The sequence below is a fragment of the Schistocerca piceifrons genome, chromosome 7, assembly GCF_021461385.2.
Source record: "Schistocerca piceifrons isolate TAMUIC-IGC-003096 chromosome 7, iqSchPice1.1, whole genome shotgun sequence".
NCBI classification, from domain to species: domain Eukaryota; kingdom Metazoa; phylum Arthropoda; class Insecta; order Orthoptera; family Acrididae; genus Schistocerca; species Schistocerca piceifrons.
The window spans coordinates 567035731-567049113 of NC_060144.1; the positions used below are offsets into that span (position 1 = coordinate 567035731).

A 13383-nucleotide genomic window follows, 5' to 3' on the forward strand; every position below is an offset into this window, starting at 1 on the left:
ATATTTCAAAACAGACTCATCCAAAAAGAACTTATTGAATAAGTTGTTTCATACTTGGTGCCACAGCCATAAATATATTTAAGGACAATTCCATTTTTCACCTTGGCTGTTACACAATTGTTGTAATAAATATCACTATCAGCTGATTTTGGTGCTATGCCATTTTCACATTGACTGTCACATCAACCCATATAGTGCAATGTTCTGTGTGATATGAGTATTATGTTTACATACATATGCCACTGCAGCAGTAATGTTATTCTAAATTGTATATAAATGATGTCTGCTGTTTGACATGTCAAATTAAGACGCAACAAATATATAATAGAGGTGAGGACAGTCAATGATTTCTTCAGGGCAGGCGCACACTAGGCCTAAACTCTTCTGGGAATCAGTGAAATGCCACGAATAACGAGAATAATGGTCAAGGTACACTCACAGTAGTGTGTGGATAAGTTGAGAATTTGAGTCTGACGAGGCATTCCTTACAGCTGTGTCTGGCTGGCTTAGTGATCAGTGCATCTGCCTAATAAGAAGGAGCCCCAGGTTCGAATCTTAGTCCAGCACATATTTTTTACTTTGCCTATTGATTTAAATCAGTGCCTGCTCACAGCCAGTGTCTGTAATTTCTTTATGTCTTTACTTTAAATTATTTTTCATTTCATTTATTTTCAACAAGCTCCATCACAATATTTGTAACACTACAACCAAAATGTTGGTGAGGGAAATACCTAAAGTCTGATACCTGCCATCAGCTTTGACCTGTGACGATATGAAGATGACAGGCACCACCGTTTCACCCTTGTGCAATATGGCAACTATATCACACATTCAAGACAGTGAGAAAGGAAAACAATCCCACTATACAAAATAAATTGAGGAAGAACATGAAACCAACAAGACAACTGCAGTAATTAGGGGGTTTGGGGAAGGACAAACAAAATGATGGGTTTGGGGAAGGAGGACAAACAAAATGACATTCCTAATACAAAATATATACCCAAACAAAGACCTGTACTAAATCAAACAAGCCTACATTAAACACAAAATCCATAAAATTAGCATTGACAATTTCAGTTAACCTAAATAGATAAACTTAACTCTATGATATCAACACACAAATTAAGCTGCAAAACACTGTTAGGTTCTACCAAAAACTCCACTCGAACCTTGCAGCTCATACAGTGTTGTATACCACAAAAACTGTAAATCACTAAAAAAACTGGTATAGAAAACTCCACCACTTGACCTATGTAGCAAGAATGAAATTAAACACCTCCCTGATCTACTATCAAAGAGCTAACTTGAGTGAATCTAGAAGCAACTCCATGGTACCCATCACTCTGAATCATTATTAACTGCAACTAGTAACAAATGCTAAAAATCCAATAAAACAATCTCCATTAACATCAGTTTCTGTATACAAGAAAAATAAATATGCACAAGTGACGTCATGGTCACCATAGCAATGTTTTGACCAGGGAAATCTGCCATGTGACATCACATATCCAAGCAGGCATATGGTGCCACAATCTTTGGTATTCTTATTTGTCCATGACAGGTGGCCTTGTCCATGGACACAGCACATGCGTACAAATATTTCATCAGAGTTCTGGATGTATGCGGTAGAAAGAATCAAATGTACGTTACCAATCTCATTACACAATGATATTCTTATGAAACAGTGTCAGATGATTGATTGATTGAGAGGGTTTATGGGACCAAACAGTGAGGTTATCAGTCCCACTGTTCTGAAGTTACTCACAGAAGAAACAGGGTCCATTAAAAGTGGAGGGCTCCAGTCAGTGGAGTCAAATCATAAAATAATGAAGTTAAAACACACACAGTAGAAAGCTTAAAAGGTGAAACCAAGTTTAAAAACTGGAAAAAAGGGGCGGTCTTTCTATGGGGGAGTGGTCATGATCATGGGACCCCCTACTGAGAATACATGGAGAGGTCCCATCCACAACCACCCTGCCCCTGCTCCAGGAGTAAAGCAAAATCTTTATATCTGGAAATGAAAACCACTTTCACAGAGGAAACTGAGGACCAGTTCAGCCATCCGTGAAGCGTCTACTAATATTAAAATTAAGGAACCAGGAAGACTATGCTTAGCACAAAGGGCCAAAAGATGGGGGACAGTTACCGAGCTAGGTGGCGCAGTGGTTAGACACTGGACTCGCATTCGGGAGGACGACGGTTCAATCCCGCGTCCGGCCATCCTGATTTAGGTTTTCCGTGATTTCCCTAAATCACTACAGGCAAATGCCGGGATGGTTCCTCTGAAAGGGCACGGCCGACTTCCTTCCCCATCCTTCCCTAATCCGACGAGACCAATGACCTCGCTGTCTGGTCTCCTTCCCCAAACAACCCAACCCAACCCATGGGGGACAGTTCACCAGTATGTGGGATACTGTCAGTCTGGCTCCACAACCACATTATGGGGGTGGTTAATAATGCAGGAGGAAGCAATGGGTGAGCCTGGTATGAGCAATGTGGAGACGGCATAAAACAGTAGACTCCTTCCGAGAGGAGTGGAAGGAAGAGCACCAAACTGCAGTAGACGCCTTGATTGTGCATAGTTTATTACTATAAGCAACATCAGATGTCATTCCACTTTTGGACAAAGAGAGATTTGACGTAGATCCGCAGCTGGAATCGTGAAAGGGAATGGGGTGTAAGTATACAGGCTGATCATAATTAAAGTACCAGTTTAAAAATGCTCAGAATGACATGAAATTTCAGTGGAATATTATCAAATTATGGGGAAGCATTATGGAAAAAAATTTTACCACTAGGTAGTGCTTTAAGAGTCATGGCGGAAATAGGTTTGACTATAAATAACAAAGGAATAGCAGTACGATGGTTATGGTGAGAGTTGCACATTAAATCAGCCATACTGTGCCATGTGCATCACAGCACAAGTGTGGCATTCAGCAGTTGGGGCACTGTTAGTTATGTAAGCCCATCCACCATGGCAGGGTCACATCACATTGGATGGGAAACATTGGTTTTGAATTTCCTGAGGCCAAAAACTGCATAAAAAGAAACTGAAATCCATTTTTGATCATTGTGAAACTGGCGAGATGATGTGCTGTCCACTGTTGTATGCCACAAGTTGAAATTGAGAAACAGTATATTCCACAGCAGATCGGAGTGCCTCTGAGCTCATGTTCAGAATGTGTTATGCAGTGTGTGCCATGCAGTGTGTGCCTTTAATTCAGCTACATTTGTAATTGGAGCACTGAACACAGCATCTTTCAGATAACTGCAGAGCTTGGAGTCACATGGGTTGAGATCAGGTGATCTGGATGGCCAGACTGAAGGAAAATTATGGCTGATAATTCTAGCTCTTGCAAAATGCCGCTGCAGTAGATGCTTCACTGGCCTTACTGTCACATCAGTAAAAAGCAGTTCCAGAACATGGGTGATTATGGGTGGATAGCAGTGCAGTGTGTGTCATAGAGATTTACAGGCTGTGTTCACAGGCCTATCCCAAGTTTGGGCAAATCCCTACACAGTGCATGTGTGCACATCACCACTCAAGTGCTCCTGTAGTGTTGTGGCCACATCATTTACTGACGTCGGATCAGTTGTTTCCGTTCCCTTGTCACATTGCATTTCAAAAGAACCTGTCTTTTTGAATTTCGTAACCATTTTCTGCAGACCTTTGGTAGACATTGGGCCAGTGCCGTTTTGCATGCCATTGAATGTCTGGAACTTATACAGAGCTATTGGCACACAATCACCATTCTTGTAAAAGAGCTTTACCAGTCGTGTGTGATCCCACATGAGAAAGTCATGCCAAGAGTCTTTGATACAAACTGAGGAACAACTGTGGATCCTGCAACTTTTATTTTGCATATTCTGCCTCTTACAGTGCCATTTAATGGTAACTTCTTTTTTCTGTCTGTATAATGTTTCCCACTTATTTTGTTCAAATTTGACAAGCTATCTGCTGTGTCCTTTTATTATGTTTCTTGTCTTGGTTCATTTTTAATACCTCCATTAAGTTATTTCTGTTACATCTTTTCTGTGGGATATGAGTATGGTGAAATATAATTCTCACATGGTTAAAGATAATTCCTCTGTTTAGAATAAACAGCTTGAGAGATGATGAATCATAACTTTAATACTTGTCTTTTTCAGACTTGCTGCAACAAAAGAAAAATTAGTTCCTTCACATCCTTTGGAAGAATCTGAAAGTAATGTAAGTTAAAAGAAAAAAAAGTACTTTCATTGAAATGCAGTGAATTGTAAAATTTTTCAAATTTAGTTATATTTTTTGTTCTCCAACTGCAGTATGCTGCCAACGAGCTCCGCATGTCGATGCAGATGATGCAGAACTTGCAAGGCCTGCAGGGGCCGCTGAAGTTTGCAATGGAGCTGCGTGCTGCACGAAGGGTGGGTCACTTGCCCTTTCTGCCCAGCTCAAATCTCATGTACGACACCCTGACCGGGCGTGACGACCGCATAGGTTTCGAAGACATACTGAACATCGAAGAGTTCCGTGAGGAGATGGCACAACCTCACCTTCTTTTGGAGAAGCTTTGGGACAAATAGTAATTGTAATGCTGTGTGTTCCCATTTTCCTGTATTTTTGGATCATAACTTGTAATTTAGACATTATAATAAAATGTTTTAAAAATCCAGTGGTTGTACGCTTTTTGTTGGACGTTATAGTTAATTGCATTGTTTTAAAGCTACATAATATTTAGAGCGAATGTGTAAACTTCACTGACTGGAGATCAGTTTTGACAGAAAATCCAGTTCATGAATTTGCTATGTTGTATAACACTGAACTTCACTCAATTTAACAAGGTTCACTGTTAATTGAAATTAGCACAAGGCATGCTTGGCAACACAGCTAAATCAGCTATCAACATGAATATTGGACTTTGACCACAGATATTTATTGCATGTTGTAGATACACAGTATTTATTATTAGTGTTTCCATATTGTGAAGATGGAGGAAAATAAGTTGAAGAAACTTATCAAATTTCAAGATATTTTTTACAAAGCCAAAAGAAACAAGAGTCAGATGTATGTATAGTAAATGAAATAAGCAATCTACTTCTCAGGACTTAAGCCACTGGAACACAGTATGCTGCTCACCACAGTGGCACAGGATATTATGAAAACAGCAAGTGGCATATTCTGGCTGTGTGTTTTCTAAACAGTGTTGTCAGAGTTCCCAATGTGACCAACACCATAGAGAATAAGTCATCTGGAAGCTACCCACCCACAGCCCCACACTCATAGCCAACTGTTGTTTGCCACAAACAATTTGACTTTGAACACAAACTGTTGCTGACTGTAGTGTAGCAATGAATTGGGCTTTCAGCTGTTTGCTGAGCATGATGCAAAAATGCATTGTAGACTATCGGTCATGGTTGTGGGTGGTTTTCTATGAGGACAAAAGTTTCAGTAGCTTACAAGTTTTAAAGCCACTGTTATTCAATGCTAAAAAGCTGTTGCCAGAGCAGGTGGCCTAAGTAGAGCAGTAAACAACTGAGTGGTTGATTTGGGCACCAGTGTGATTTACTAGGCATGGCCATTTTGGAGGTGTTACCTTTCCTCTGGCCTTTAAACTGACTTACCCACACAGAAATATCGGTACCTACAGTTTAACGTGGACTGTGAACTATGATGTGACTTGGAGTTTTTCAGCTTAACCAACATTTGCTGTAGGTGAAAAGTGATAATTGAGACAAATCCTGGCTGACCTACTAGTGAATCCTAAAGCTAAACGTACAATTATTGATCCACTAAATTAATTATTGGCCAGTAAAGGTAACTACTGGTTGACCTTCATGTGTTTGCTATTCAACACATGCAGTTGTTGTAACATTTTAAACTCATATGGGTCTGCAGTAGCTAAATTATTGTGTTCCTGTCACCATTCACTTGCCTAGAATTTAATTTGAATTGCGTAATTTTGTTATTCAAGCCCAGAATGTGTTTTTGTCGAAATGTGCAGTCACTATTTTTGCTGTTGAACTCAATAAATGTACTATTTGTTGCAAATAGTTCAAATTTTTCCTTTCGTACTCTGTTGCTAAGTGTGTATGAAATGCCCTTAAACTTTTTCTTGTTAATTAAACGTCATCCTCAAAAATGCCTATGGGTGCTGTTATTATTTGCACTCATTACGTACATTGCTAGTGTTTTCCTTAATGTAACCAAACAGATGAAACAGCAGAGTAGGAGTGTTAGCGATAACTTCTTTTGGGTAATCAATCTTATTATCACTTTGATACGGCGCTCCACAATTTCCTCGCCTAGGTCTTTCTCATCATCCTTGAGTTGCTTTTACACCTAATGTCACCAATTATTTGATTTATATATTCTAGTCTCTCTCTTCCTGTACCTTCCTTCTCTTCCTGTAACACCCCCCTCCAATGGCTTCCTAATACCACTGAAGCTATTCCCTGATTGGACATTTACCATCATCCTTACCCTCTTTCTGGTCAGTGTTTTCCACACACATTTTTGTTGCCAATTCTGCAGAGTACTTCCTGATTTCTTATCTTATTGACCCATTCAGATTTCATCCATCTCTTAACACATCTCATTCACTTAGATTCTCTTCTTGCATTTCCCCCTCAGTTCTAGATTCGCATTCATACAATACTGTGCTCCAGAGCTACATTTTCAGAAATTTCTTTCTCATTTTAAGGCCTATGTTTGATACTAATTGACTGAATTTGCTTGTACTAGTGTACTTCTTTTATCCTTTTCACTTAGTCTGTGATGAATTATTTTTCATTAGACATAGCAGAAATCCTTCTCGTCATCTACTACATGGTCATGAATTTTGATGTTAAGATTATCTCAGTTAGCATTTTGTAGTCATGTAAGCTGTTTTTTCTTTTTTGTTATTTTTTTAAAATGTTTTTCTGTGTTAAGAACATTTCTGTTTTAAGTATTTTGAGTACTGTATACCATATGAAAACCAGTGCAGATTGAAATGAATTTAAAACTATGGCTATCATTAAGAGTTTTGGTTCGTGCCTAATGTTTGTTGATTGCGAACAACTGATCATCATACTGTGACTGATTAAATAGTAATGAAAATCTACTACAACTGCTGTTACCATTATATGCAGAACAAACCTAGCAGCAGATGAAACACAGAATAACGTCATTGTTTATGTTGGTAAGTATGATTTTAATATTGTTTCCCTTAAATAAAGTTTTCACCTTAGATTCATTATTTAAACTGTGTAAAATTAACAGAATATATAATGTGCAAGTGTAATTGGAAAAGGGAGACATGGAGGAGGAGGGAAGGTTGATTACCCACCCTTCCTCCTGCTCCATGTCTTTTCTTTTCTACACTCATCCACCACAAATCCTCACTCCAGCCAACCTGTAGAACTCCATTCCTGTGTGTGCCTGTCTAAGACTTAACTCTCCCACTAATCGGTGAGATATTTCCTTTATTCCTAGTAATACATCAAATGAAAGAGCAACTCATATGTTTTACAAGTGTTCGATGTGAGTGCCATTCGTCACACATTGAACCGATAAGCGAGTTCTTCCTAAACCTTGGTCAGTGTGTCTGGAATAATTGTTGCAACAATGCTGTTTCTTCAAAAGTTGAGTAAATCAGCTGGGAGCAGAAGCACATACAAATGATCCTTAACGAACCCCTGAAGGTAAAAATCGCAAGGCGTCAGATCGTGTGTGAATGTGGATGTCGGAGAACAAGGTCTGTCATCTGGCCACTTGCGACCAATCCAGCTCTCAGGTACAATGTTGTTTGCCCATTTGCATACTAACAAGGGAACCTCCCCATCGCACCCCCCTCAGATTTATTTATAAGTTGGCACAGTGGATAGGCCTTGAAAAACTGAACACAGATCAATCGAGAAAACAGGAAGAAGTTGTGTGGAACTATGGAAAAAATAAGCAAAATATACAAACTGAGCAGTCCATGTGCAAGATACGCAACTTCAAGGACAGTATGAGCTCATGAGCGCCGTGGTCCCGTGGTTAGTGTGAGCAGCTGCGGAACGAGGGGTCCTTGGTTCAAGTCTTCCCTCGAGTGAAAAGTTTAATTTTTTATTTTCACACAATTATTATCTGTCCGTCCGATGCGAGCTAACTGCGCCGTAGTATAGGGACGCTACACCTAAACAAACATGGAAGCACACGACCCTCAGTTGACTACAGCGCACGGAAGAGAGAGTATTCTTGCTAACGAGGCTCTCTGGCTGGCAGTTGACTGTTCGCTACTTTGGAGGAGAGTGCATTAAATACTTGAGATGTATTCCGTGGGCAATATAAGTCCAGTAAATATAGCTCGCGACTTCAATAACAAGGTCAATTAATATTTTCCGAACTGCAAGTTTGCGGTGCGGTCGCAAAACACAGACACTAAAGTTATTACAGTGAATAGAGACGTCAATGAACGAACGGACAGATCATAACTTTGCGAAAATAAAGAATGTAAACTTTTCACTCAAGGGAAGACTTGAACGAAGGACCTCTCGTTCCGCAGCTGCTCACGCTAACCACGGGACCACGGCACTCATGAGCTCACATTATCCTTGAAGTTGCCTATCTTGTGCATGAACTACTAAGTTTGTATATTTTACTTATTTTTTTCATAGTTCCACACAACTTCTTCCTGTTTTCTCGACTGATCTGTGTTCAGTTTTTCAGGGCCTATCCACTGTGCCAACTTGTAACTAAATCTGAGGGGGGTGCGATGGGGAGGTTCCCTTGTAAGTTATGCCGGTGAAGTGGCATTATTTTGTCAAATAAAGTTATGTGACTCAGCTTCTTCCAGTTGTGGAAAGTGCCACAGTTCTAGTGCATCAAGATATGAAATGCCAGTTACAGGTGCCTCATCCACAAAGAAAGGCCCATCAACGTTTTGTTGGGATATTGCACAAAAACATCGAATTTAAGAGAGTAATGTGCACATTGTGTGTGTTGACATTTCCATTTGCATGAAATGTCGATTCATCACTGAAGATGACAGGATCCAGAAAATCTGTGTCATGCAACAACATTTCGTTTGCAAAGATGGTATGTCAACTGTAGTCTTTAGGCTTTAGAGCTTGTAAGAACTGCAAACAGATGTAAACATCACCTTAAAAGTCTCCACACAGACATAATTGGAATTGCTAGTTCACAACTAGCCTTCCAAACTTTCTTGGGGCTATGTGTGAAAGACTCCCACTCTTTCAATATATTCTTCAGTCACCTATGGTCATTCCATACTCTTCCCTTGGCACACAGACAGACATACAAATCTGTTTTGAGTTGCTCTTTCATTTGAGATATTATTAATTATTGTAAGTTGAATGTAATAAATGCCACAAAACCTTTAAAACTGCACATTTATTTTGAAACACCCTCTATCTACAAAGTGCAGAATATTTGGGTGGAAGACATCCATCTGGCTGTGCAGTGTAGGTAATATGATGATAATACCTAGTAAATATAAGTTAAATATTGTAAAGTATGACAGTTTGAAAGACTTTCAGTACATTACGTCTCCATGCATGCTATGTATATTACTGAAATGTAAGAGACTCAATCTACTGTAGTGTTGTGTTATTACAAGAGCAACTTTTTTCATATTTATGCACTAATTCCAAAACCAGACAAGCAGTTATAGGACTGTGAAGTCTTGCATGCAGTAAACACCAAACAGTTTCATTATTATGCACCTGAGTGTTGTTACTGAGCGAGTAGTCAAAGTGCTCAAATTGCATATGGGAGCACTGGGTTTCAAATTCGCATGCTGGATGGAGTCCCTGAATACCCTGTGGCATGCTTTCTACCACTCCTCTACTTCAGAGCAGTCAGCTTTGTTCTTAACTTGAGTTCAGCAATATATTGAACTTTGGTGTGTGTACTATCTTCCCTTATATTATTTGGTTTTGGATCCAGTATTACATTAGTTTGGCAATATACACTAGAATGACTTCACTTTTCTCTTAAAACTGATTTAGTAGTTGTTTCAAACACATGCCCATAATCCAGTATCTTCATCGGAAATACTTTGTAACAAGATCTAATAAATTGATAGTCATCCGACACTACACTTTATTAAAATCAGAATCTAAAACTCATAATAAATACTTATTTTACTGTACACTCAAAGCTTGAAATTTACAGTATTTATGGATCTGTTCTGAATGAGCATATCTAGTTACTTAAACTGTTTCAATTTTACAGAACAAAAACAACTTTACTGTAGCAAAATTTTGAATTTCTGTACTCTACCTCACTTGATCATTTTTTTTGTCTCCTCTCTTTCACATGGAATTTTGTAGTTGGTACCTGTTGTCGTCAGCTACATTACATCGGAAGAAAAATATTGAAATAGATTTTTGGTAAACACAAAATATGAAACACAATCTCCCGCATCTCAGCATGAGCTTACTTGCTTATAAGCCAGCAAAGGCTATGTTTCATTTTGCTCTGTACCTTTTGTGTATGAATTTAATTCAGGCACATATCAAGTGGAAATACATCCCTTCACATGTACTATCCCTGTAAACATACACATCTTACAGGTTCTATCTTATAAATGGGAACTAATTTCAGTGCTACTTTAATGTTAGTAGACTGTCTGTAACTTGTTATAGGTTTGGACTGTACTTTATTAATAACATTCTGTTTTTCAGTCACAGTATTTTTATTTTCCAGTTACTGTCCAACATGTTTGGTAGCTATAACTTACATTTTTGAGGAATGTACAGACATTATGGACATTATGTCTGTTTCAGTCGTTCACCTAGCAGTAACAAACAACATATTATGAAAAGGATAGTTTGTTATCCACCATATAGAGGAGATACTGAGTTGCAGACAGGCACAACAAGCACACACTATACTTTTAAGACTTGTGCCAAATGGCCTTCTAAAGCAGAAACACACACACACACACACACACACACACACACACACACCATTGTGTGTGATAACAGAGGCTGGATGGCTCGCACCACAGCCTCTGTGACCAGAGATGATGCGTGTGTGCGCGTGCACGTTTTTATACACACGTGCTTTCACTTTAGAAGAAGACACAAAAAGCTTAAATGTGTGCTTGTCAACTCAATATCTCCTGTATATAGTGAGTAGCAATCTATCCTTTTCGTAATGTTGTTATTCCATCCTGTAGTTTCCATTGTTTAATAAAAAACATAGTTATTAATTTTAATGAAAAAGTTCTCAGGTTTGATCAGTGAAACAAATGAAGTAATATATTACTTGTGCTAGACCACATAATATTCATCTTCTGGATTTGGGGGGGGGGGGGGGGGGGGGACTTTCACATTTGCAGTTTCATTTGGAATGATTTAGCATTTTTAGGGCAGTACTAAATCTACACCCATACTCTGCAAACCACCTTGAGGTGCATGTCAGAGGGTATGCCCCATTGTACCAGTTATTAGAGTTTCTTCCTATTCCATTCACATATGGAGTGCAGGAAGAATGATTGAATGCCTCTGTGCATGCAGTAGTTAATGCTAATCTTATCCTCATGATCCCTGAGTGAGTGATATGTAGGAAGTTGTTGTATATCCCTAGAGTAATAATTTAAAGCTGTGGTTTGTAAGCAATCTCTTTTGTGGACTGATTGCACTTCCCCAGTATTCTAACTACCAATTAACCCAAATCTGCCACCACCTGCTTTACCTATTACTGAGCTTGTGTGATCATTCCATTTCATATCCCTACAAAGTGTTACACCCAGGTATTTGTATGAGTGGCCAATTCCAACAGTACTCATTGACATTATAATCATAGGATACTACATTTTTTCATTTTGTGAAGTACAAAATTTTACATTTATCAACATTTAGAGGAAGTTGTCAGTCTGCACCATGGCTGAAATCCTATCAAGATCTGACTGAATATTTATGCAGCTTCTCTCGGGTAGTGCTTCACTATAGATAACTGCGTATCTGCAGAAAGCCTGATTTTACTATTAATATTGTCTGCAAGATCATTAACACACAACATGACTCATGTGCTGCTTATTTAATATTTTACAGTGATCTAATGGAGCATTGAATTAGGTATTTTTTTGTTTACATAGATTCGCAATATAAAAATTTGTTTAGAGGAGTGTAAACAATAGAAGTTCCAAGTTGGAATAACAACAGTATAAGGAAGAGATAGACTGCTACTCGCGCACGCGTCCGCCCCCCCCCCCCCCCCCGCTACACACACACACACACACAGATATATATTCATTCACACAAGCAGGCACACCTCACGCACACATGACCATCACCTGCCATTCCAGCACAAAAATGCTGGTGATGGTGGTCATATGCGTGAGGTGCCTGCTTTTGTGTGTGTGTGTGTGTGTGTGTGTGTGTGTGTGTGTGTGTGTGTGTGTGTGTGTGTTTTTCCAATAGGAAACTTACAAAAACATCATTTTTCGACATAGTCTTCTTGCATTTCAACACACTTTGTCCATTGTTGTAAAAGTTTCCTGATGTTCTCATAAAAGAAGGTTCTCGGTTGAGCTGCAAGCCAGGAATGCACCGCTTCTTTCACTTCTTCATCCGAGGCAAATCAACGACCCCTTAATGTCTGTTTAAGTGGACCAAACAATTGATAGTCAGAAGGAGCAAGACCGGGACTATATGGAGGAAGATCCAGAGTTTCTGAAGTGTTTCAGTAGTGTGGGCACCAGTATGTGGACGGGCATTGTCGTGCAACAACACAACACCTTTTGACAGCAATCCTTGGCGTTTGCTTTGAATTGCAGGCTTTAGTCTGGCAGTTAGCATCTCACTATAATGTACACTTTATTGTTGTGCCCCTTTCCCCATAATGTTGCAGTACTGGACCTTGTGCATCCCAAAAAACTGTAGGCATCAGTTTTCCTGTGGACGATTGGGTCTTGAACTTTTTCTTGCATGGCCAATTCGGATGTTTCCATTCCATACTCTGCCGTTTACTCTCCAGCTCGTAATGATGGATCCATGTCTTGTCACCAGTAATGATCCTGTATAAGAAGTTGTCGCCTTTGTTACCATAGCGATCCAAATGTTTTTTGCAGATGTCCAAGCATGTTTGTTTATGCAACTGTTTGAGTTGTTTTGGGACCCATCTTGCACAAACTTTATGAAACCAAAGTCTGTTGTGTATAGTTTCATAGGCAGAACCTTGACTAATTTGCAGACAATGTGCCACTTCATCAATAGTTAATAGTCTGTGTAAGAGAATCATTTCACATGAATGCACTATGTTTTCTTCATTTGTGGCGGTAAACTGTTGTCCGACTCCTTCATTGTGCGTTGCACTTGTGTGACCATTTCGAAATGTTTCAATCCATTCATAGACACTTCGTTGTGGCAAAACACTGTTCCTGTACTGTACTGAAAGTCTTCGATGAATTT

At 39.2% G+C, this 13383-nt stretch overlaps 1 protein-coding gene across 1 annotated transcript in view; it reads left to right on the forward strand.

Moving 5' to 3' along the window:
- The window catches only part of LOC124804958 (proteasome maturation protein), a 36339-nt gene extending 31687 nt beyond the window's left edge, over positions 1–4652 (forward strand). The window contains exons 3-4 of the mRNA XM_047265350.1: positions 4150–4210; positions 4303–4652. Coding sequence (XP_047121306.1) covers positions 4150–4210; positions 4303–4563 — 322 coding nt within the window. The 3' untranslated portion in view covers positions 4564–4652. The remainder of the gene's footprint in view (positions 1–4149; positions 4211–4302) is intronic.
- The last annotated feature ends 8731 nt before the right edge of the window (positions 4653–13383 follow it).